The sequence below is a fragment of the Lutra lutra genome, chromosome 3, assembly GCF_902655055.1.
Source record: "Lutra lutra chromosome 3, mLutLut1.2, whole genome shotgun sequence".
Classification (NCBI taxonomy): Eukaryota; Metazoa; Chordata; class Mammalia; order Carnivora; family Mustelidae; genus Lutra; species Lutra lutra.
The window spans coordinates 9,450,510-9,475,724 of NC_062280.1; the positions used below are offsets into that span (position 1 = coordinate 9,450,510).

Below are 25,215 nucleotides of genomic sequence, written 5' to 3' on the forward strand. Positions count from 1 at the left end.
GTTAGCAAAACGGTGGCCTTCTGGCCAGATTTGGCCCACAGATGTATTTTCTTTGGCCTCAACAATGTTGGATCACTTTTTGGAACCAACATTTAACAATTTAGAGATTTCCTGTATTTTTCTCTTAAAATTGTAAGAAGTCTGGGCCACCCCAAGCCTGTATTCCTGCAGAGAGGCACTCAGGGAGAGAGGAACGGGTCAGCAAGCTTCTGTCCGTGGTGGGACAAGGGTTTGCCACTCCTGCCTGCAGTTTCCTGGTTCCCAGCAGCTCCTGATTTGGGTCTAATTTAGAAAGTGCCCAGATCTCTAGGCTAACAAAACATCTCAGGTTTTTATCCCTATTATCAATTCTTTCTTTAAAAAAAATTTTTGTTTTTAAATCAAGGAAGATATATGGAAGTGACGGAAAACACAAAAATCTAGAAGCGTAAAAGGCTGTGCTAGGGGAGCCTGGGTGGCTCAGTCGTTTAAGTGTCTGCCCTTGGTTCAGGTCAGGATCTCTGGGTCCTGGGATTGAGCCCCGCATCGGGCTCCCTGCTCCGTGGGGGAGTCTGCTTCTCCCTCTCCCTCCTTCCCTGCTCATGCTCTCTCTCTCCCTCTCTCTCAACTCTCTCAAATAAATAAATAAAATCTTTTTAAAAAATAGTGCAAACTTCCAGTTATAAAATAAGTAATGGGGGTATAGTGTCCAGCATGGTGACTGCAGTTAACGATACTATACTACATAATTGAAAGTTGCTAGGAGAATAGATCTTAAAAGTTCTCATGACCACAAAAAAAAATTTTGTAACTACGTCAGGTGAAGGATGTGAACTAGACTTGTGGTGATCATTTTCATATAAAGAAATAGTACAGTAGCCCTCCACACACACACACACACACACACACACACACACACACACAGAGAGAGAGAACAAATTACAAGTGTACTATTGGTAATTTGTCTTATTTATTTTTAGACAACTCTTAACCATGCATTGTTGGGACAGGTCTTACTTGGATCTTGGGACTAGCAGGCCACTATCACCCAAACTGATGCTTATAGTTAAAAATTAAAGCTTTAATGGTTGTCTCCCCTTTTTTCACTGTGAGTTGTTTACCAATGTAAGCTTAGCTTTCACCTCGAGATTTATTCTGTTATATTCACATATCCTCACTTCCCATCTTGGGATTGGAGAGAGTAAGCAAAATCCACCAATATACTTGGGCCAAATCCTATTAGGGAAAATAATGTACATTAACAGCTTGACAAAATCATTTTGTTGTAAAAACTAGATGGAGTAAAATAATAAACTTGGGGACAGCCCAACTATAAAGAAAAAAAAAGTGTTTGAAGCTATAGGGACAAAATAAAATTGAATATACACCAGGTATTAGAAGATACCAACAAATTACTATTGATTTTCTTTGGTATGAGAATGGTTGTGTGTGTGTGTGTGTGTGTGTGTGTGTGTGTGTGTATTCATAACTGTTAATGATACTTTAAAAAAGAAACAAATACCACGGGTATATGCTATCATATGAGACTTACAAATCTTGGAGTTGTATTCCTTCACAGTTGTTAAAAGACTTTAAACATCACCTAGTCCAGGCATGGGAAGGAGGTTTCTATTTAAAAGCCAACTCCAATTTAATAGTGCTGTCCTAAAAAGAAATTTTGGTCTTTTAAGACTCAGAGAAAAAAACCTGTCATAAACCATTAGCAGTGACGGGTCAGGGCGCAAGGTAGGAGAGTAGACCATGTGCTACAATCCGTCTCCTTCAGATCCGCCAGTCTAGTGGTCTTCCGGGGAGTATCTTACTGGTCAAGTCAGCTCATTACTTCTTTGTACAGGTCCCTGTCCATTAAGTTATTTCTTCTATTTTGAGCTGGAAATATTATCTGTAGCTTACAGCCACCGACATAACGGTAAGTCCAGTTCCATTGAACCTGACAACATTTGAACTATTTGAGGTAGTTCTCTCGTCCTTCCCAGGTCTAAAACATCACTAGAAATGGTTCCTTCCCTGTCTTCACCACTCCCCAATGACAGGCCCTAATTATCTCTGTCCCCATTTCAGTATGGCACTGTACAACTGTCTGTTGGTGTCATGTTCTCATAGCATAATCCCAAAAGTGACTTTACTGAGTTCAAATTTTGGTTTTCAGAATTCATTTTGAACTCAGATACTCTACCTCGAGCTCAACTTGTTAGTCTGATAGAGCCTCCTAAAATAGACCACGTGTAGATCAGTTTAAATGGATTTCTCAGAGTATACAACTGTCTTCCCACATTTCCAGGCCCGGGCATGCCGCCAGCCAGAGAAACCACAGGAAGACTCGGTGCCCTTCCTGATTGTTCACTGGCTCCTCAAATCCAACTACAGATTTTCAGTCTTACGAAGAGAACTTTCAGTCTTATAACTGAGACCTGAGGGACACTAACCAATCTGGACACTAGTGGATAATGTGTCTTCATTGGCAGAAACGAAAAGTGGGCCACCACAAAATGCTCAACATGAGTAATGAAGCAAGGTTTGGTCATTCACTCCACATGTGCTGCGAAGACTGGACTGGTCCACGGAGCAGGAGAGAATGAAAAACACAGCCACCCCGTCATCCAGCGAACAGTCTCTCAGAAGTAACCAGCTCCAGTGAAGGGTCCGGCGAGGTTCGATGAGTTCTGGGAGGTGAAAGCGGAAGTAGGTTTCTCTGGCTGGGCAGGGAGGTGGCAGAAGAGGCAGCAGAAGGGAAACAAGAATTAGGACAACACAATGGAGGAAAGAACAGGTCTGAAAGGGCAGATGGGATGGGAACAGCGGAGAAGTGAGAAAAAACATCAATATCAATGGGTTGAAAACTTCGTTTGGATGACACACAGTTCATGAATGCTGCCGGCAGGGAAAAAAGTTCAGAAAAACACAGAGAGGCGAAGCTGAAGGAGATCACTTCCCGTATCAGGATCACTTCCTCAAAGGTGATCGAAAGACACAGGAAGGTGGGGAAGAAAAAAAAAAAATCAGAACCTAGGACAAATAAGAAAAATAAATCCAGCTAAAGAAAGAAAGCAAAGGGCGCCTGGGTGGCTCAGTGGGTTAAAGCCTCTGCCTTCCGCTCAGGTCATGATCTCGGTGTCCTGGGATCGAGCCCCACATCGGGCTCTCTGCTCAGCAGGGAGCCTGCTTCTCCCTCTCTCTCTCTGCCTGCCTCTCTGCCTACTTGTGATCTCTGTCTGTCAAATAAATAAATAAAATCTTTAAAAAAAAGAAAGAAAGAAAGCAAAGGGTGAGAAGGGAGGAAGACACATCGTGTCCTCCCGTTAACAGGAGGCTGCGCCATTATTTGTTTCCCTTCCTTGACATTTAAACGTGCTGGTGAGTGGCCTCTCTTCCCTCCTGAAGGAAGCTCCAGGCCTGGGTAGCTAATCCTTATTCGCCTTCCATCTCCAGACGCCCTGGGCCAACGGTAGCTTTCCCCACATTGCCTAAGACGCCCCCAGCAACAGTCGGCACTACTGATCCAAAGAAGCGTGGACAAAAGCAAAGCATGACGTCAAGAGAACAGCTCACTGTCTCTAACAGACCTGGCAGAGAGCAGGGGGGCAAATGAGGTTCTTTACACTCACCTGAGGGAAGGAGAAGGGGGCTATGAAGACGGAGTCTACAGAGGAGACAGCGGAGGAAGGCGCTGAGCCCCGGTGGAGCCACACCAGCACCGGGAGGAAGTCAGGCTTTCCTTCTTGTAATGCTCTTCCTCCCCCACCCCCCACCCACACTGACCCACCTGAAAGCCCACACACCAAACCCCACAATGGCCCCCGAGAGGTCAGTGTGCGCACTGCTTCCTCAGCCCCTCATGATTAACCTGTGCCCCTAACAGGGCCCGCATTTTTCCTTTCAAAATGGCAGCCAGTATGATTTCTCGCTGTTGATTCTCTGCCCTCTCGTGAGCTCCATGAGGGTGAGAGCAACCTTCTCACCGCTGTATCCCTAGCACCCAGCGCTAGGCCCGAATTCAGTAAATTACTCTTAAATGAGTAAATTACTCTTAAATGAGTCTTAAAAGATAAGTAAGTGTTATGGCTTGAATTCCCTAAAATTCTGTAGTACCAAAACTTGCTGTGGCCAAGGTTGCTAACTATTCATGTTCTCCAGTCTCTGGGGACACAGCTGTACGAATTTCACAACCCCTTGCAGTTAGATGCGGCATGGAACGAAGTTCTGGTCATCGGGTTGTGTGCGCAAGTGACTGTGCCACTCCCAAGACAATCCATAAAAATCCTCCTCAGATCGTCCATGCTCCTTCTTCCCCTTCTGGCAGGCTGGACTGAAGATGAGCCTCCTGGGCTAGAAGCTACGTGTTGATACCTGGGACCCCATGTGGAAAAGAGCCACGGCTCCAGTCTGGTCACAAGAGAACCAAGCTTCTCCCATGTTTGAGCAACCGGGCATCCGGGTCTACGTGTTACTGCAGTTAACCTAGCAGGCTCAGGGATACAGCGAGGTTACAACTAAAGTTAAGCTTTCCCAACCCGTACCAGCCAGCAACCACTTGTCACCTTCCTAAGGAGACATAAAGGCCCTTCAGAGGACAGTGCCGTCTTTCCCGGCATGTTTGACTGAACAAAAGTGCTGTTTGCTCATCATCCTCAGGAGAAGACAGTAACTGAAACGTTGCCTCGGGCTCGCCTGGACTCGGGCCACAGCCACCAAACAGGCCGGCGAATGGCAGGGACGGCAGGACACCCTGGCAGTCAGCGGGCCTGCCTCGGCTCCTCTCCGCAGTCCGCGTCACGCCGCACGGGCTCTGGACAAACGCCCAGCTGCCTCCTGCAGGAGCCCTGGCCGGGCCCCATCTGCGCTTCCCTTGCACAAACATCCTGAAACGCCACCCCGCTGTATCAGCGCCAGCCGGGGAGAGGCTGCCAAAAGCTTTTTCCAAAAGCCGCACCTGCCCGCCCTCTGCCCCTCCCGAATAAAGCCTTGAGCCCGGCGGAGAGACCCCACCTCCGACACAAGTCACAAGTCCCTGGGGCCAAGCCCTTCTTCTGCACATGTGTTTGACTCTCTCTGCTGCTTCCAGCGAACCCTAGAGACTTCAAAGGCAGCGCCTCTCCCCATGGACTACGGCCTTCAGGTAACTGACTTAACACTAAGAGATTAGTAGTGTGTACTGCATAGAATTGCTTGTTCGATCTGGGTCGAGGAAACGATTAAAAGGGTAAATTATTGGGACGCCTGGGTGGCTCAGTTGGTTGGACGACTGCCTTCGGCTCAGGTCATGATCCCAGAGTCCTGGGATCGAGTCCCGCATCAGGCTCCCAGCTCCATGGGGAGTCTGCTTCTCCCTCTGACCTTCTCCTCGCTCATGCTCTCTCTCACTGTCTCTCTCTCAAATAAATAAATAAAATCTTTAAAAAAAAAAAAAGGGTAAATTATTGACTAACTCTTTTCACTTTTCCTCATTGCCGATTTGTTTATTTCAAGAACTTCCTGAACTGGGGGTTCTTAACCTTCTGGGGACCACACACCCCTTTAAGAATACGATGAAATGCCTTTACTTGTTCACAGAAGATACACATGTCCGCAATCACACGTGTGTTACGTATGATTTCAGTTACACACAGGAGGCCAAGCTCACCTACTGGTCCCAGGTTCATGGATCCTCTAGGGCAGAGGTCAGCAAACTTTCCCTCTAAAGGTAATAAATATTTTTGCCTTCCTGGGCCACATACAGTCTCTGTCATTAATCTCTACTCAACTCTGCTGTTGTGGCGGGAAAACAGCCACGGTCGAGTGCCAACGGGATTTCATTTATTGACATTGAAATCTGAATGTCATGTAATTTACACATGTCACAAAATATTATTCCTCTTTCCGTTTTTGTTTTTTTTCCAGCCATTTAACAAATGAAGACCATTCTTCGCTGGCAAAAACCAGTGCCAGACCATAGTCTGTCAAGCCCTGCTGTAAGGCAGAGGCTCTGGGGGCAAAAACAGGACCTCTTTATTTTTACTACTTTCTGATGGAAATTTCACATTCCCTTCTATCATGAAGGCAGGCAACCAGTCTCATGAGTGTCACCGGTAACTGTCACTCAGTCCCCAGTGGAAATCACAGGTATGTTCATACCACACTAGGGTGGCCACAGAGAACACAAAATATCGATCATGCTCATCGCTGGTCTGAAATGATGCTCATTATTAGATCTTCTGCCACATCTTGCTATTTAAATGTGCTAATGGAGAAGCACACAGATGTGATTATATCACAAATTTGATACTTCTTATTTTGATATCTGTATTTATATATGCCTGATTTCCACTATAACCACATGTATTTTACTTTGTGGACTTAAAAACAGAATTCTGAGCACCAGTCCAGAGCTTTCACCAGATACCAAAGAGGGCTACGGTAGAGAACGGCTAAGAGGGCCCGAGCAGGAAAAGCCCTGGCGTCACCTACCAGAGCATTCACATCTTCGGTTTTGTGGATGAGCGTCCGTATCTCCTCTGGGTCACCGCTGAAGATTGCCTGGACCAGTGGGGGCTGCAAACACAGGAGAATTTGAATTAGAACTACAATGACACATATTTGATGGTATTCAGAAGCAGACAGCTCTAAGATTGGTTCCCAGAAAGTTGATTCAACAATTATCAACTGGCAGACAAAGATGAATACTGCTCAGACTCACCCTCACTAGAGGGCTAGTGGGGGAAATATTTGCATCAAGAAATAACCGTAACACAACTTGAAAGCCATAGCAGTCATCTCTAGCCTGGGGCTAGGAATATGACATAAAACTCAACCATAAATGAAGACATCCTTGAAGCACCCTTAAGTTTCCCATCAAGGAAATTCCCAGATCTGCAGTTTTGAATGTACAGTCCCCATTGTTTTCGACTTCTCGTTAGACCCGTTGTACCCTGGTACCCCCAGACAATTCCATTTCTAGTGGATGTTAATAGCCAAGTTTCTGGCCTCCTGAACACTTCTTTGTCAATGTTTGGAAAGCCCTTGAAATCATTCTCAAACGCTTCCCACAGCTTTAGCCAACACTAAAGGCACTGAGTGTTTCCGATGTCACTATATCCCACTGTTTGCACAAAGTAAGTGGTATAATGGCGGGGTGGGGATCATGAGGAGAATACCAGTGAGCACTTATATTGAACTCACCTACCTTACACAAGACCCAGAAGAGACTGAAAGGATTTACAAAGCGTGATGGAAACACAGCTGAAAGAGAGACTAGCTCTGGGGCACCTGGATGGCTCAGTCAGTTAAGCATCTGCCTTTCGCTCAGGTCACGATCCCGGGGTCCTGGGTTCGAGCCCACATTGGGCTCCCTGCTTACTGGAGAGCCTGGTCTCCCTCCCTCTCTGCCTGCCACTCCCCTGCTTGTGCATTTGCTCTCTCTCGCTCGCTCTCTGTCAAATAAATAAATAAAAACTTAAAGAGAGAGAGAAACTAGCTCTGTTTGACGGGTAGGTGGGGTGAGGAGAAGAGCATATCTAGAAAAGCTTCACGGAAGGCACTTGAATGAATGAGTGTAAGTTTGCTAACAGGGTAGGAAAGGCATTCCAGGCACAGGGATCAGGGTGTGCAAAGGTGAGGACACGCAAAAAAACCTGATATCTTGGAAATGCTGCTCTCAACAAGGTGACCAGAGTGGGGTAAAAGACGACAAGCTGTGGGCTCTGGGTTTGATTTTGGGCTCGCCCCATGTGGCGAAGAGCCCTGTTCAAAGCCAGCTCCACGGCCGCCGGCTACATGCTGAGCCCCTCCCACGTGCAGTCCGGGAGTAAGCATGGTCCTTGCTGTTCAAGCCCTTACAGGATTGCTGCTAGGAAGAAATGAGAAGAGACGTGGGAAAACCGTCTGTAACCGTACAACCCGACGCAAATAACAGATATATTTATTACGAAATGCTTAACACTGCTAATGTAGAATTTGACAATTGTTTTTTCAAACTTTAAAAACTTTGTCAACTACACACACAACACACACTCACACCTTCTAGAAATACTTTACAATGGGTTCGATTTTTTTTTTGTTTCATTTTTTGCTTTGTTTGGTTTGGTTTGGTTTGGTAGAGGTAGAGTGCAAGGAGCAGAGGGAGAGAGAGAATCTTAAGCAGGTGACACACCCAGGGCAGAGCCTGATGTGGGGCTCGATCTCACGATCAAGATCATGACCTGAGACAAAATCAAAAGTCAGACGCTCAACTGACCAAGCCACACAGGCGCCCCCTTTACAGTAGTCCTAGTCAGCAATCAGATGACAGCAGTTTCCCAGATGTGTCTGACCGTAAGAATCACCTAAGATGCTTGTTAAAACAATGTTCCTACACCGCTTCCCTGGAGATTCTGAGTTATCCTATCTGGGGGGGGATACTTGTGAATCTATTTTTAATAAATGCTCACTTAACTCTCAGAACACTGGGCGAAGGTAAAACCATCAGCATCACCTGCCTCAATGTCTCCCTGTGCCTTCCACATGAGAATCCCAGTACTCATCATGTCTATAAATTTTCTTTTCTCTTTTTTACTCTCCTGTGGCATTTCTTATAGGTTCTGATGGTGTTTCTTGTTATTTGCGGGAACCAATGTAAGTACTGTGGGTAAGTATTTGCGGGTATAATGTAAGTAGACTATAGTAAGACTCCTTGAGGAAACACTGCATTAAAAATACTAAGTTGCAAGGGCATCTAGGTGGCTCAGTTGGTTAAGCATCTGACTCTCAATTTTGGCTCAGGTCATGATCTCAGGGCCATGAGATCATGAGATCAAGGCTCTGTGCTAGGCATTGAACCTGCTTAAAAGTCTCTCTCACCCTCTCCCTCTGCACCCCCCCCAAAGACAAATAAATGAAATAAAAAATAAAAATGTTAAGTTGCAGGTAATTTTTCAATATGTCAGGAATTTTTCTGCAGTTTTTCCCCCTGCCACAAAAGTTTCTAGCAAGTAGACAAATGTATCTTTCTTTTGTCCCAAATACTCTCAGTTTTGCCTTCTTGCTAAGGTGTACGATTCAAAGAGTTTCTCAAATTGCCAACAGTTAAATAGCAGGAAAGAAGTCTCGAAAAGAAAGCAAGTTTTCTACTAGTTTGGTGTCAGCTTGTTGATCTGCCTAAAGACAAGAAGATCCTTCCACACACTTCTGACCACCTGCTAAAACCAAGTCTCTGGGTTATCTGCCCCATGGCAAGGACCATATTTCATTTAAAAAAACAAAAAACATGGGGCGCCTGGGTGGCTCAGTGGGTTAAGCCACTGCCTTCGGCTCAGGTCATGATCTCGGGGTCCTGGGATCGAGCCCCGCATCGGGCTCTCTGCTCAGCGGGGAGCCTGCTTCCTCCCCTCTCTCTGCCTGCCTCTCTGCCTGCTTGTGATCTCTCTCTGTCAAATAAATAAATAAATCTTAAAAAAAAAAAAAAAAAAAAAACAAAAAAACAAAAAACAAAACACAACAGAATCAGACACTAACTCAGGATTTTAACAACAACATGAAAACTTGTTTCTCTGTTCCATAATCCCCCATCTGCTTCGCTCATGGCCAAATGCTCGCGTGTACTTTTCTGCCTTTTTGAACCTGAAAAGAAAACAACAAACCCAGCAGCCCTATGAGTTAGATGACATGCTGGGGCAGAGTCTGACGAGACTTTAGTGTTAAGTCAACAGTGATCAATTAATGGTTGAGAAGACACCCATCTCAATGACTTACGGTGTCCCTAGTTGGTCACTTCAAGGAAACAGCTAGTTACAAAGCCTCTCGTCACTCACGAGTGTAAGGAATGCACAGAGATACTCTTGCCTTAGTCCTCCTGCTTCTCAAGAAAGACAAGGGTTCTCAGCTATGGCTGGAATGTTCCCAAGGAGAGCCACTGGACAAAGCTGCCAGACCAGGAAGGCCAGCACAGCCCTGCAGCAGGGAGCACCCCAAGGACCTCCAAGCGCAGTCACTAAGCCCGTTTTGAAGGGCATCATGGATGCACAGAATTCCCAGCAGAAATGGTGTACACGTTTGCCCAACACCTCTGGGCCTAGCTCTGCTAAAAGCAGCTTCACAGAGTATTGTCAATGCACAGGATTTCTAGCATCCATTGGGAAGAAGCAACTCTTCGAGTCCCGCAGTCACATCTGGACACACATACACCCACCTGTCCATGCATCTTCCCACACACATACATAACTGTATTGACAGTCGTGCGCGTAGACACCGAGATGCACGTCGATTCACATATAAATCCCTCACACTCCCTGAGGAAAAGAAAAGCACCTGTTCTCCAAGGCCCAGAGTCTTGCTCGGTGGAGCTCTCTGGCCCCGACAGGGACAGGTCACCACTGCGGCAACATCACTGTCTCCACGACGGTGAATCCAAGCGTCATGAGATTCCAAATCACGGCTTCACAGATATGTGCTTTGTTAGACAGATGCTGTGTGTTTGCTTAGATGTAATTCTTGAACTAAATTACTATGACTACTTAGCAAGTAATATTAAAAAAAAAAAACACACCACATTATGGTGTTTCTCTTTTTTCTTCACCCTCCCAAATAAAACATACCTAGAGAGCACTTTGGCATTCCTTTCTGTTAGGATTTTAATCCAATCTTGCTGCTTTATTTCTCCCTAAATAAATACTTACCCTGAGAATAAATATGTAGGGAAAAAAAGATACATCTAAATACTGCCTCTATACATGATTTTAAGAAAGGGGGAATATTCTAATTACAATATTCTTGCTCATAAGTGTCAAATACTTAAACTCTGTTGACTATTAATTTGGAACCACTATATTTATTACAGTGTTTGCCTTGACCCCACTGTCTCTTCCAGGGGTGTTGACGGCTGCCTTCTCGAGGTGACCATCTGCCAGGCTGATGGCACTGGATCCCTCTAAGACAGAAGTGCAGAGCAGAAGGGCCCCTTGAATTCAGCAGCCACTATCAATCATACAGCTAGTCTTCCCAACACTAGGAACTGAAAACTCATCACCAAAGGCCCCGTTCTCTACCCACATCCTATACCAGTCCCTCTGATGCAATACTGTTTTATTTTATTGTCAGTCTTTGAAAATAAATTGGGAAAATATCTGGTTTCCAAAAAATAAGACCCTGCATCAAATGTGTATTGACAGAGAATTCTTAAACTTTGAGGTAGAGTTACAACTCCACTAGGGGGAGCAAGATGGCTAACTTGTCACCTGGGAGGTAAGAGTGACAGTCAGGTTGTGTCATTAAGACAACGAAGCTGGAAGATCCACTTTGTCAAGACCTAAGAGAACTCAAGCTTCTGAGAAAGTTCTTGGTAATAAATAGGTACGTACCCTCCCCCAAATAGCTTTTCTATTGATCCCCCAAGGGTCCAGGTTTTTAGGAAATAAGAATAATGCAATCTAAAACTCAGGTGTTAAAGTATCATTTCATCACTTACAAAACTCAATTCAACTAACCCTTTAACTCCACTTTTTAAAAAGCGCTACTGGGGGTATCAGACAAGGCATTTGTTTAGGAGTAAAGCCCATCGTGGGTTTCATGGAGAGAGCGCAGCTGGTTCAGAGTACCTACTCCATCTTGCAATGAGGTTGTGGGGCCCCCCCGCCAAATCCCCTAATGAAACCACCCATTTGATTTTCGCTGAAACCTCAGATAGTGTACGTCACATTCCCTTTCTTGGAGCTGCATGCTCCTTACTAACACACTGGCTCTGGAAGATAAGCAGAGCGATAGAAGTTGCCACCTAGCATCTGTGTCCTACGGTCAACGGTAAGAAGCCTGAGAAGATGATGCTCCAGCATTTTGATACAGATTCCTGGCATGCTGCCTGTCTTTTTTTGGTTAGACTGGGTAATTAAAGACTCCACATCTGAAAGAAAATATCTTGCATTCTAATCAGGAGCGGGTGTTGGGAATTAATCAACAGCCAAGAAGAAAAAAATAATATTCTTAAACATCTGTCCATACTTGAGTATTCTGAGTACAGTATGTCATGAAAGCAAGATGGGAGCACGTTATTAGAAGCCAACGGTCGACGCAGTAATACTCTCACCATGCGAAGCCATCAACTTATATGAGCAGGCTGAAACACTTCATTAGGGAACAAGTGGTTTTGTGGGAGGGAGCACTTGCATTTGTACAAAAGGATAATAAAAATTTGTTCGAGTCACTAGATTTAATGGATAAAACTTGTTAACTCTGTTCATGTGGGTCCCGCTGTGTGATCTGTTGAAAGGATGCCATTAAGTGCTTCCTGAATATAGATCACTCTTTATTTGGGAAGAAGTTCACTCTATCACAGAAAGATAATGATGATCATAAAGGCAAAATCTGTTTCCCTTAAGAACGGTACAAAATACACTGAGTTCCCATAAACATTTTTTTTAAATGCGGGACTACATACCCTGCTGAGTAAATGTCTGAAACACTTTCAGTTATTTGCAATTATTATTAAAAACAAAAGCCCTGGGGCACCTGGGTGGCTCAGTGGGTTAAGGTCTCTGCCTTCAGCTTAGGTCATGATCTCAGGGTCCTGAGATCGAGCCCCGCCTCTGGCTCTCTGCTCAGCAGGGAGCCTGCTTCCCCCTCTCTCTCTGCCTGCCTCTCTGTCTACTTGTGATCTCTCTGTCAAATAAATAAATTAAAAAGTCTTTAAAAACAAAAGCACAAAGTTACAAGTATCAGTAATAGCCCCTACAGTTATCTACTAACTCTATACCTCTGAGAAAAGAACAACTACTTTTAGTCAGAAAATGAAAAAATTAATTATCTAACCTCTTCCAAAATGAAAATAGGATACGGAAGTGAAATGAAATAGGAGGAAGTATGGACTATGAGACAGCTATTCCGGGACCAATCATCCAGTCTTTAAAACATCCATCCTTGGGGCGCCTGGGGGGCTCAGTCAGTTAAGCATGTGCCTTTGGCTCAAGTCATGATCCCAGGGTCCTGGGATCGAGGCCCGTGTGTGTGTGAGGCTCCCTGATCAGTGCTCAGTGGGGAGACTGCTTCTCCCTCTCCCTCTGCAGCTCCCCCTGCTTGCACGCGCTGGCTTTCTCTCTCTCTCTCTCTCTCTCACTCTCTCTGTCAAATAAATAAAATCTTAAAAAAAAAATCCATCCATTGTTGCATTTCCTTTCCTGACATCCTCTGTGGCTATTTCTTTACCCTTTAATTCTGTTGCTTAGTGCCATCCCCTGAGGATAGCGTGCCCAAGACAAAAAGAAACCCAGGCACGCCCACGTCACTACTGGTCACCAGTCAGTCACCAAAGATTAAGTAAAAGGAAATGACGAAACAACAGTACCAGTTAAATTGAAATCTGGAGGCAACGCTGACTTTTACAGACCTGAGATCTCACTCTTTCATCCACAGCGGGGAGATGAACGAATGATAGCAGACTGGCCTGGAATTAAATCCCAGCCATATTTTCTTCATCTAGTAAATGGGGCTGTTAGAGCCATTTCACAGGATGCGTTGAAGAAATGCCCTAATATGTGCGGGCACCTCGTGTGCACTCCATGAAAAGAGTAATCGTGTTGACTTTGAATCAACACGCTCAAAGACTTTCACAGACAAGTGTGTCATAGTCACGCTACAAAAGGAAACATAAGGGATCTGGAGAGATTTTTTTTTCCAAAAAATTACAGAGCAAGTAAACTGGATTAGGATCCTAAGCCATTCAACACCGCCTCTAGCGCAGAGAGGCCCATCATCCTGGGAGAGAAGATTTCACAGGCAGGAGAGCAAAACTCAACCTCAAAACGGTTGCACAACCTCTCTGTACTCAGCAGTCTAACCTACTTGTACCAAAATAATAGCAGGTCACCTGAAAAACACATCATCTCTCTCTGACTGATCAAAGGGTGCCACATACTCACGTCCACTGGATGGGACATGAAATCATAATTTTACTCCTTACAGTTACCATAAAGGCAACCAGTTACACTTTTCTTTTATGATCTCTTGATGCTCATAAAGGAGATTGAGCCCCTGGTTGGAGCTGTGAGAAGGGAGTGGAATGATTTACCCGCTAGTGGCAAAGCTGAGACTAGAATTTAGTTCTCCTGATTCTCCTGGTTCATTACTTTCTTTCACATGTCATCTTAATATAATACAATACGACACAATACAATAGAATGAATAGATAACAAATATATGAATTCAGCCTCAGTTTCAATGTACTTCCTGTGGAGAAATATTCTCTACTTCACAATTCGCTAAGGAAAGATTTTATATATATATATTATGTATATATAATATATACATAATATATATATATTATATATACATAATATATATTATGTATATATATATATATATTAGCGAATTTATATATATATTTTACATATTTATATATTTTTATATATTTTATATATATTATATATATATTCTCTATACATTTGTGTGTATATTTACACCTTATATAGGTGCATACGTAGTGACTATATGTGGGTATTTCTAGATATAGTTACTCTCAACAAAGTAACAAACAGTAAGACAATTTGCCAAAAGATGCAAAACAAAGAGGTACAAAATATTTTAAAGTCAGGGCTCAGTGCGGGCTGGAGTGAGAACTATGGAGAAGGTGGGTGTAAACCCAGATTTTGAAGAGGAGGACTGAGTAAATCTTTCATGTTGAGGAACAGCCAATGAAGAGGTTAGAAAAGTAAATAAAAGGGTGGAGGGAGGCCCAAGGAAGGAGTTTCAACCCAATCTTGCGGGCAAACAGGAACTGGGGTCTTGAGTAAGAGAGCGGAGTTTTTGCAAACATTTAATCCATGCACGATGTGCACCAATCATCGGAGAAGAGAAGGGAGCCAGAGAACGCAGTTAGAAGACGACTGCCACAATCCAGGGCACCACAGAAAAGAACTTCCCAATCTTCCCATATTTCAGGCTCTCTGATTGCTACTTACAAGGCCATGGTGGAAACAACAGTTACGCTTCTCAGCTCTTTGATGCCGCTCTATTCCTGGATGCAGGTTTGGCTCAGCATCTTGGCCACTTTCCTTCATTCTTTATATATAGCCCAAATCTCCTGCCCCCGAGACACTAATGTTTCCAGGTGAAACTGAGGTTACTTCCTTTAGTTCCTGGAACGCTTCCATTTTTCTCCCACAGAACCTCTGCTGAAGTCAGTTCTGTTTTGTCAGACTTGTCACTTGATCCCTGAATTTAAATCATAGCATTTCAAAAATAGGCCACATCCATAAAGAGAAAAGCAAAGCAAAACAAGGCAGGCATACTCTGCCAAATGCCATATTTTTATTGGGATCTGCTGCCAACTACCCACATATTTTTTCACTCTGTCTAGTTTCAAATGACTTGAGATCAAATTAAAACTTTAGCTAAGTTAATTAAATAGTGCTCGGGAGCTAACTTGTAAAGAAAATTAATTTAAACAAGAGCACAATGGATCCGAGAGGTTAATTGATAGACAACAATTAAATCAGTGTAATTTTAGTTAAAAAAAAAAAAAGAACAATGCATTTCTACGAGAGTTTCCTGTTTTGAAAAATTGTTACAGAGGTTTTATTTCTTATCTTAGTTTTGGTTACATTCTTTGTATAACTGTATCCCATAGCACATCAAATTCGTGCAGTTTCAAATATGAAAGGTGATTTGATATGTTAAGCAATATAAGCCATTTTAGTGATTTCTATGGGAAAAAATTATATAGTCAGATGATTTTCAGGGTAACACATGTATAAAGTGTAATTTCTTTGCTCAGAGACAGAAACTGGTTCTCAGTTTAGGATGTATCATACAACACAGGACAATTTTTATTAATATCTGGTATGTATCTCCCTTCCCATAATATAGGCAACAATAAAATAGTACTCCTAAAGAAAAAAATTGATAGAAAATTATTTATTTCCACAGCAATATTTTATTATGATCTAGAGTAATTATAATTTTAGAGGAATATTAGAAATTGGAACGGAAGCAACTCAATTTACAAATAACAACAACAAAATCAATGTGTAGAAATAAAAGGCATTTGCCAGGAAGCTGGCAACTTCTTGCTATATTTGAGAGGGATCGACTCACCATATATGAAATACATAGATTAACACAATCACATGAAGGCACTCATGATTCAGGCAAACTCCAAGTTGGGTCTGTCTGAAATTTGTTAGATACTGGATTTCTCAAAAGCCACTTTTTTGCCCAACCACATCATTCCAAACCCCATGAGAACTTCCCCTTAAATTTCCCTTTCCTCTCTGTAGTGTTTTTTCTTTGAATTCTATATGCATTCCTGAGAAAGGGAGAAAGCAGTCACACTCTACCACCTCTTCACGGGGAGCCAGTCGGGCATCAGGGAAATGTATGAAACTGAGTCACCTTCCTGGCCCTGTGTTCAAACCACTCTCCAAGGCAGAGAGTTGACCATGACCTCTGTTAGTCTCTGCCTGAGAAGACTAGAGGGTCCCCTTCTGCCTACAAAACCAGGAAGGTCACAAGGAATGCAAATCTATTAGGGATTCTCTCCATTTCCCCATCCAATGTCCTGGCAAAGGCATTCAGTAACAGATATCAAAGGGAAATGATAAGACAACAGGAAGAGAGGAGTCCAGAAGACTGAAAAACATTAGATAATAGAAAATGGGAAATTTTGCCAAAAAAAGAAAAAGAAAAAAAAAAAGGATGGTCACATATTTCCTTGCAGAAACACCAACACAGTTCATATTTCCTTTACTTCTCTACATAGCACCCTGCCAATAAGTTATGAAGGTTATGGATTTTCTTTTTTAAATTAATCTGGTGTATTTCAGGTAACACCCATATTCAGTTTAATCCAATAAAGACCGATTAAACCTAAGAAATCTACTAAGCTTAAGAAATCCGGACACTGAGATGGTATAGTCAGTCTCGCTGTTAAGGCCTTACCAGGGTGTAGGAGGAAATACATGAGCATACATGACTTGGGTGTAAGGTAAAGCACATATAAGTACATTAAGAAGGAAGAGCAATCACATCTGGTCTCCTGGAAGATGTAGTCTTTGAAGTGAATATTGAACACTAGAGAGGATTTAAACAGGTAGAAATGGAGAGAATGGGAAGTGGGTGGTCCAATCAGAAGAATGTGAACAGATGCTGAGAAGACTGAGCGGGCATAGAACAGTTTCATTCGGCTGGAGCATGAGACAAACAAGGTAAGCTGAGCAGCAGCCCTGGGCCATATTACAGAAGACTTTGAATGCCAGGCTAAGAAACTGGGACTCTCTTCATAGCACTGGGGAATCATGCATGGTTTCTGAGCAGGAGAGTGACCCACAAGGCGTGCTTTGGACCTTTCTCTGGAAATGAATGATGAACTGGAAGAAAAGACCAGAGTGATGCAGTACGTTAGGTGATGTCAACAACAGTCTAGGCGAGAGGTCTGGAGCGAGAGGCTCCTCCGTGGTGAGAGAAGCATTCTGCTGGTGCTCAAGATGTGAGTCTAAAAGGTAAATGAACTACAAGAGCGAGCCACTCAGGCCCGGCTGCCTCCATTCAGAAAGACTCTCACCAGCTTCCTCCATGCAATGCTGGGCTCTGGGGAGCAGAGTCGCCCCGACCTTCAGCTGGGGAGCGCCGGAAGTCCTGCAGTATCTGCTCTCTTGACTTTCCCACTTATGCAAGCCCTCCCGTTGCCTACACGGTTCTGCTCGGCTTGGGGACAGGAAGCTCCGGGGGCTCTGAAGTCAGTTAGCATCTCGCATCTGTGCAACCTGCTGCCGCTCTCCCCGCCCCACCACAAAACCAGAGCCTCAAGGCTTTCGGTTTGGGCGCTACCTTCCTTGTCTAGGTTTGGGTAAAAAGAAACCTTATCTTCATGTCATGAGCTGAAGCCAAAAAATAACTCAAGTATCACACTGTCTTTACTTCCTAATTCTTAAGTTTAGATAAGGGACAAAACTCACTCCCCCCCACCAATCATACCAAGTTTGGAAAGTAGAAAGCAGTATTAGGGGGAAAGGGACTTTCTAAGGCACAAGACCTCTACCCATTTCTTCTTCCTCTTCTATTCGCTGGGCTTTAACCTCTGTAGTTGTCCCACTGCAGTAACACAAAGACAAGTAAAGAACAAAGTTAACCTCTCCCACCACCAGGGTTCACAGCCTGACGTACAGCCCTCCACACCTCTCCCCGTGCTCCTGCTGCTGCGCACGAACACAGACTGAGATTACAAAAGTGGGACTTACTCTTTCCCTTTCTTGCTCTTTATAAAAACAGTAATATACTGAGGACATCCCCCAGGTCAGTCGTTATGGGATTAACACATTTCTTTTAACAGCTCTGTCATACTTCATAACATGGGCACAGCACAGGACATTTGAACATTCAGGCTGTTTCCAGTTTGTGGTGCAACAAATAAGCCTCTGCCAGGATCTAGGCTGGTTGGGGCCTTTCACAGAGAAGTGCTGCCAGAGCTGAAGGCATTTTCTGAATACCTACTATACGCTATTTTTATATAATATACAAAAGAAATGCGTGACATCATCCCTTCCTCAGAGAGCGCTAGATAGAGCTGGGGAAACAAGGCAAACCCACCCAGAACAATTAACTGTGTCACACAGGACTGAACTGAGTCCCGTACACTTCACTCAAGTGGATGCCAGGGTGTCCTCAGCACAGTGACAGGCAGGGACATGGCTCAGAGGTCCTGTGAGCCTTCTCTGATTCAGGAAAAGGGGAAACAAGAAGAGCCAAGAAGTCAGTGGTGTCTGTGGAGGAGGAAGGACCTGAACATGGCCTGGGAATGATTTAGATCAATGGACAAAAACATTGTCTTTTGGAGTGACAAACGAGCCATATATATGACTTGAGACACGTATGTGCTTGGGAGAATGACAACGAGCAGCTAGCTCCAAGTCACTGCATTTCCAAACAGCTTCTCCCATATTCTTCCCACCCCCAGCCAGCCTCCGCCCAAAGATATAAAAGAATCCCAAGTTTAAGTAAGTACCTCCCAGCAGTACATTAATGCTGATTTAAAACACACTACTTCCAGCCAGCATAAACTTAAACATACTCTCCCAATCGCTTCCCTCCCTGTCCTTTCCATGCCCTACCCCATGCCTGCTCACACACACACACACACACACACACACACACACACACTCGCACATTCACACACACACACACACACACACCCCACCTTGTTCTGTGCCCTTGAAACAATAGCAGTCATTTACATTGTTCCTGTCCATCTGGAAAATAACATGAACAACATGGAAGAAAGTAATAATGAAGTTTAAGTGACTGTAATCCAACCAAACCCTGAGTTCTTTCGAGAATCGAAAACTCTGTTAAAAGCACTGTTATTTTTTTTTTTTAAGATTTTATTTATTTGACAGAGAGAGAGAGATCACAAGTAGGCAGAGAGGCAGGCAGAGAGAGGAGGAAGCAGGCTCAGTGCTGAGCAGAGAGCCCGATGCGGGGCTCGATCCCAGGACCCCGAGATCATGACCCGAACCGAAGGCAGAGGCTTAACCCACTGAGCCACCCAGGCGCCCCAAAAGCACTGTTATTTTTTAAAAAATGATAAAAAGACAAAAAAAAGTGTTGTGATTGATAAACCAGCCACTACAACGTTGGTCTTCCACTCTACGTGCAACGCCATGTTTGCAAGTCACCTAAGTCCATTTAAATATAAACCATATTTTATAACATGTTCTAAATTTCATCATACTGGTAAATAAGATTTGAGAACTCAGTGCTTGTGCCAGATATGTATTATTCCTTGATTTTGTATCTAAGTAGCTCTGGGAGAAAGTTCTGGAAATGAATTAGGCATAAGAAAAGTAATGTGATTTTATCTTTAAGACTTGAGATTTAAAAGTTCCACATCATTTTTAACCAAGGCAGTACCACAAGGAAGTCAAGTCTATGGTGATCACCAGGTTTTATCAGGAAAAAAAACCCATTAATGGGTCCAGGTGATGCTTAAGCCCACTCTGTCAGAACAGCAGGGCCACCAAGCATGTTTCCGGTCTAAAATGAACTTTCCATATCTTTTTTAAATTTTAGAAAAACAAGGAGAACCTGGGTGGCTCAGTGAGTTAAGCCTCTGACTTTGGCTCAGGTCATGATCTCAGGGTCTTGGGATGGAGCCCCACATCGGGCTCTCTGATCAGCAGGGAGCCTGCTTCCCTCTCTCTCTCTCTGCCTGCCTCTCTGCCTACTTGTGATCTCTCTCCCTCTGTCAAATAATAAATAAAATCTTTAAAAAAAGAAAAACAAGATTTACTCCCAGGATGTTAACTTGAATGCCAAGTTCAAAGACATAATCTTGACAGTCACATGGCAGAAAATAAGGGTTTTCGATAAGAAGAGGGAATTATTCACTTTTAATAAAACCTAATTTGCTGTGTGTTTTTATTCATCAGTAGGAGAAAAAAAAAAAAAGAAAGAAAGAAAAAGAAAAGCCCTCGACTTCTGTTGTACCAGTCCAACCACAAAGGCAATTGAGGTCTGAGACTGGGTGTGGAGGAGGTAGCCAGGGTCCCCATGCCTTCCGTCACATGACCGAGCATAACTGAGGTGGCTCCTCACCAGCCTCCTCATGACATCAGCTCTAAATGGTATGGAGATGCCACTAGTGCCTTTGCAGGTCAGATCTAGATTTGGGAAACTGCAACACACATCTAACATCAAAGCACCTAGCAACTGTTACCTAGTCAACATACAACATTCCAGTGGTTTAAGACACAAAATAAGATCATGGTTCTTTTGAGTTCATGGTCCCATTGTCCTGACTAAGGGGAACTTTTGGCTGCCCTTGCTCCTCTCAGGGATAAAACTGGGGGCTTGGCCAAAGGCAGTAAAACCAGGGTGTCATGGGACAGAAACAGCCTGCCCAGACGTGTTGAGACCTGTTCTGTCTTCTAGAGTGCTCTGAGTTCAACCGGCATGCACAACTCTGTTTCTCCTCCTAAGTCATGACCAGTCAAAAACGTCAACACAAGTCCAATGAGGGAAACAGAGAGAAACTTATCTGAGAAGCCATAAGACTTGGGTTTACTCTAGCCTTGGTGAATTGGTGTTAAATAGCTACGGCAAGGAACAAAGTTAGCAGAAACTTGTTTCCTCACCAGAAAAGATTAATTCAAAACCATCAGCTCCCCAAGAATGACAAGGGGAAGACCAGATCTTACGAGGAAAAAAACCCACTGATGGGTCCAGGCGATGGTGAGGTCAGCCTAAGAGAGCAGTGGGACCACCAAGCATGTGGCCCACAGCAGTGGAAAGAGCAGGACCAACCAACTCACTTGAAACTGGTCAGAATATTGGGATTATCACTAGTATGCAGTTATAAGTACCTTTTTTTTTTTTTTTTGGAAGACCTGCCTGGGTGCAAAGAAATTTGGCTAATGGTTCGCAGCTGGGTTGCAGAGTAGAACCTCCTGGGAAATTGGATCCCACCCTGATGAGTCTGATGCAGAGATCGAAATCCGAACACAGGCACTTTGAGGAGGCTTTCCAGGTAACTTGTGTATGATCCTCCAACAGTCCATACTGAATCTGATCCTTCATATCCATACCTTAGAAGTATTATACTTTGGGGGTGTCTAGGTGGCTCAATCGGTTAAGCATCTGCCTTGGGCTCAGGTCATAATCCCAAGGTCCTGCTCAGTGGGAATGGAAGGCTGCTTCTCCCTCTCCCTCTCCCTCTGCCCCTTTCCCCTGCTCATGTTCATGCTCTCTCTCAAATAAATCAACTCTTAAAAAAATAGAAATATCACACTTTGACCCCTCAATCCCACTTCAAGGAAGCTCTCCTATAGAAATAACTAGATAAGCAGGCAACTTTTAAGTAAAGATAGTCACAGCAACAATATTCGTGATAGTAAAAATTAGGAAGGCATCAATGTCAAAGCTAAGTACGTTACTGCATTATTTAAATCCAAGAAAGATATAAAATGGCCAATAGGCACACGAAAAGATGCTCGGCATCATTAAACATTAGAGAAATGCAAATCAAGACCATGAAGATATTCCATATTCATGGGTTAGAAGAATTAATACTGTCCAAATGTCCGTATTACCCCAAGCAATCTACAGATTCAATGCATCCCTATCAAAATCCCCAAATCACAATGAGCTACCATTTTAGACACACTAGGATGGCTAAGGAAAACAAAACAAAAAATAAGGATTGGTGAGAACAGGGAGAAATAAGAACATGACTGATGGGAGTATAACGTGGCATAGCCACTGTGGCAATCAGTTTGGTGGTTCCTCGATTTAGTTAAACACAGAATTACCTTATGACCCAAAATGTCCACGCCTAGAGAAATGCTCGTAAGAACTGGAAAATGGGTGTTCAAACAAAAGTAGTGCCTGAATGTCCGAAACAGGACAATCCCCGCAGCCAGAAGGTGCAAACATCCCAAACGTCCGTCCATCAGCTGGTGGACAAGTGTGGGATAAGCACACAACGGAATAGTACTCAGCCAGAAAAGGAATGCTGTCTGGTGCCACGCGACAACAGGGATGAAACTCGAAAACGTGATGCTGTTTGAAAGAAGCCACAAAAGTCACCAAAAGGCCACGTGTTGTATGATGCCATTTATGTGAAACACCCAGATTAAGCAAATTCATCAGGACAGTGAAGAGAGCAGTGTTTGCCAGGGATTGCAAGGAGGAGGGAATACAGAGTGACTGCTCCAGGGGTAGAGGGTCTCCCTTTGGGGCGATGAGAATGTTCTAGAAGTGAGGCAGTAATGACAGCTGCACGACACCCTCAATGTACTAAATGCCCCAAATGATACACTTCGCAGCAGCTAACACGGCCACTTTCATGTTGCTTATTTTCCCCCAATTTTTTAAAAGTTATAATCACAGAATGGAATATTTCGGTTATTAAAAATTGGTCTTTTGAGCGACTTCAATAAGCTGTAGAAAATGTGGAAAAAGGAGTGTGTGAAACTACTTACGGTGTCACCCCAGCTTCCTCATATATAAACATGCACAGAAAAACAAGGAGTGAAAGGACCGTAATAAAAATGTTCTACAGAGCTACTGGCACATACATTTTCTGTCTTACATTTTTTCTGTATTCCCCAAATTATCTCCAGTACTGTTTTATTGTTAAGTACCAAATTAGGATTCAATATTATTTTTATCATTATAAAAATTAACTTTTTTTCAAAGATGAGATCAGATGACACTCCGGACAGTTAGGAAAACATAACAAGCATAACGTAAGGTCTAAAAACACATGCGAGGTCATGATGTAGGTGTCAGGGGCTGGGCAATATTATGCACTGGATAAGACCACAACATTCAGGAGAATTTATGTCCCATCCAGAGCTGGAACCACGGCTGCAGCTTCAAGTTTCCAAGAGCTGCTGGAGCTCCAGACGTTTCAGTGAAATGCCCTGATTTTTAAGCCTTGGCAACTTATTCAATATTTTTCAAACCACAGGCCAAACAAAACACATCTGTGGACCGGATGTAGCCCACAGGCGCCAGTCAGCAAACTCAAGTTTATAGGAACAGGGATGTTTAGCCTGGAAAAGAAAAACCTTCGAAGGGACACAGTAACTTCAAGTACGTAAAGAAAAGCCGTGTGGAAGACACTGTGCACGTCAATCTGTTTGTGTCCGGAAGACAGAACCAACCTAAAGGCTAGGTGTGGTGGGAAGCAGAACTGTGCCCGGTAAATAAGGGAGTTGCTTCCTAGGAGAGCGGCTGTCTGGGGATCAACAGGGACTGCAAAATGCCCCGACGTGCCCGTTCCTGAGATGTTCCAGCAAAGGCGACACAGCAGGATTCTTGGTTTAGGTCAGAAGCTGGGACTAGGTCAAAGGCTCCCCATCATGGCTGAGGATCAGAAACTTGAAAAAACAAAACAACAAAAAACCCCACAGATTCCTGAACCACATCCCAGAACCATGGGGTGAGGCCCAGGCGGGTGTATTTTTAAAAACCATCTCAGCTGCCCAGCAGGTGGTTTAGAAACACGGCACTGAGCCGCTGTATCGGTTGCTGGAATTTCATTATTCTAATCCCCAGCTCACCTAGCTGGCAGCAAGGGGAGGGAGGCTGAAGAAAGAGAGATTTACTGGACTCATTCCACAGTGGGCTCCGTGCTGACTGCTTGCTTTATCGCATCTCACTGCATTTTCGTGACAACCGCATGAAGTCCGAAGCAATGTCTTGCATCCCACTTCCCAGGGAGAGAAACAAAGGTTTGGGGAGTTTAAGTATGGCTCAAGGTGATGGCCAGCCACTGAGAAGACCTTGGTGGCTCCAAATCACGAGCTAGTTCGACTATACCACACTGCCCTCCTCTGACCCTGTCAGTCAGTATTTCCAGGCATTACACGAGGTGATTACGCTGGGTGGAGGGGATTCAGCAGTGATGAAGACACAGTCCACTCCTCGAGCATCTTTGGAACCTAGTGAGGAAGGAGAAAACTAAGCAATTATATCACAGTGAGAACTAGGGGGTCACACAGGAGGGACACCCAAGCCAGCCTCGGGTCATCAGGGAAGGCTTTCTGGGAGGAGAGAACGTCAAAGCCAGGACCCTAAGGTGACACGGGAAAAGGGACTCCAGGCTGAGGGTATAACATCTAGAGACCCAGAGGCCAGGGGGAGCCTAGCAGGTGTGAGGAAACATGAGAAGTTCAGGGAGGCTGAAGCCTGGAAAGCAAGACAGGGGGCTGGCAGGGTGGGCAGGACAGAGTTCCATACACTTGTGTGCCCCACTAAGACTTTGTCGTTTATCCTAAGAGAAACGGGAAGGGTTGAGGCTTAGCGCAAAGGAGTGACTCTTCAGAATCATATTTACGAGGACCAGACTGGCTGTGGTGTGGAAATGGGTTGGCAGGGCAGGATCTACGAGACACAGGGAGACCACGTGGAAGGCTGTGGCAGCTAATTTCAGCTAAGAGGGGATGGTCACCCACACAAAAATGGTGGTGGGGAAGACGCTGTAAGGTAGAAAGGATGTATCTCCCTTCCCTTCCCTCCTTCCATCCCTCTTTCCTTCCTTCCTCCCTTCCTTCCCTTCCTCCCTCCCTCCCCTCATCCCCTCCCCCCCTTCTCTATCACAGTAAATAATACCACAGAGCTCTTGCCATCTACTGGTCTCCCTGCTAGATCTGCCATTTGAAGATGGGCAAGGGCGGCCTGGGTGGCTCAGTGGTTAAGCCTCTGCCTTCAGCTCAGGTCGTGATCCCAGGGTCCTGGGATCGACCCCAAATTGGGCTCCCTGCTCAGCGGGAGGATCTTTCC

At 44.3% G+C, this 25,215-nt stretch overlaps 1 protein-coding gene across 10 annotated transcripts in view; it reads right to left on the reverse strand.

Annotated features, from left to right (window-relative positions):
• Positions 1-25,215, reverse strand: part of ANKRD44 (ankyrin repeat domain 44) — a 323,548-nt gene that overhangs the window by 200,686 nt on the left and 97,647 nt on the right. For all 10 annotated transcript variants that reach the window (XM_047720656.1, XM_047720651.1, XM_047720650.1 and 7 more), the window contains exon 2: positions 6,445-6,528. Coding sequence is in view for 9 of the 10 variants with exons in the window: in XM_047720651.1 (XP_047576607.1) it covers positions 6,445-6,528 (84 nt within the window). In the remaining variant the exon portion in view is untranslated. The remainder of the gene's footprint in view (positions 1-6,444; positions 6,529-25,215) is intronic.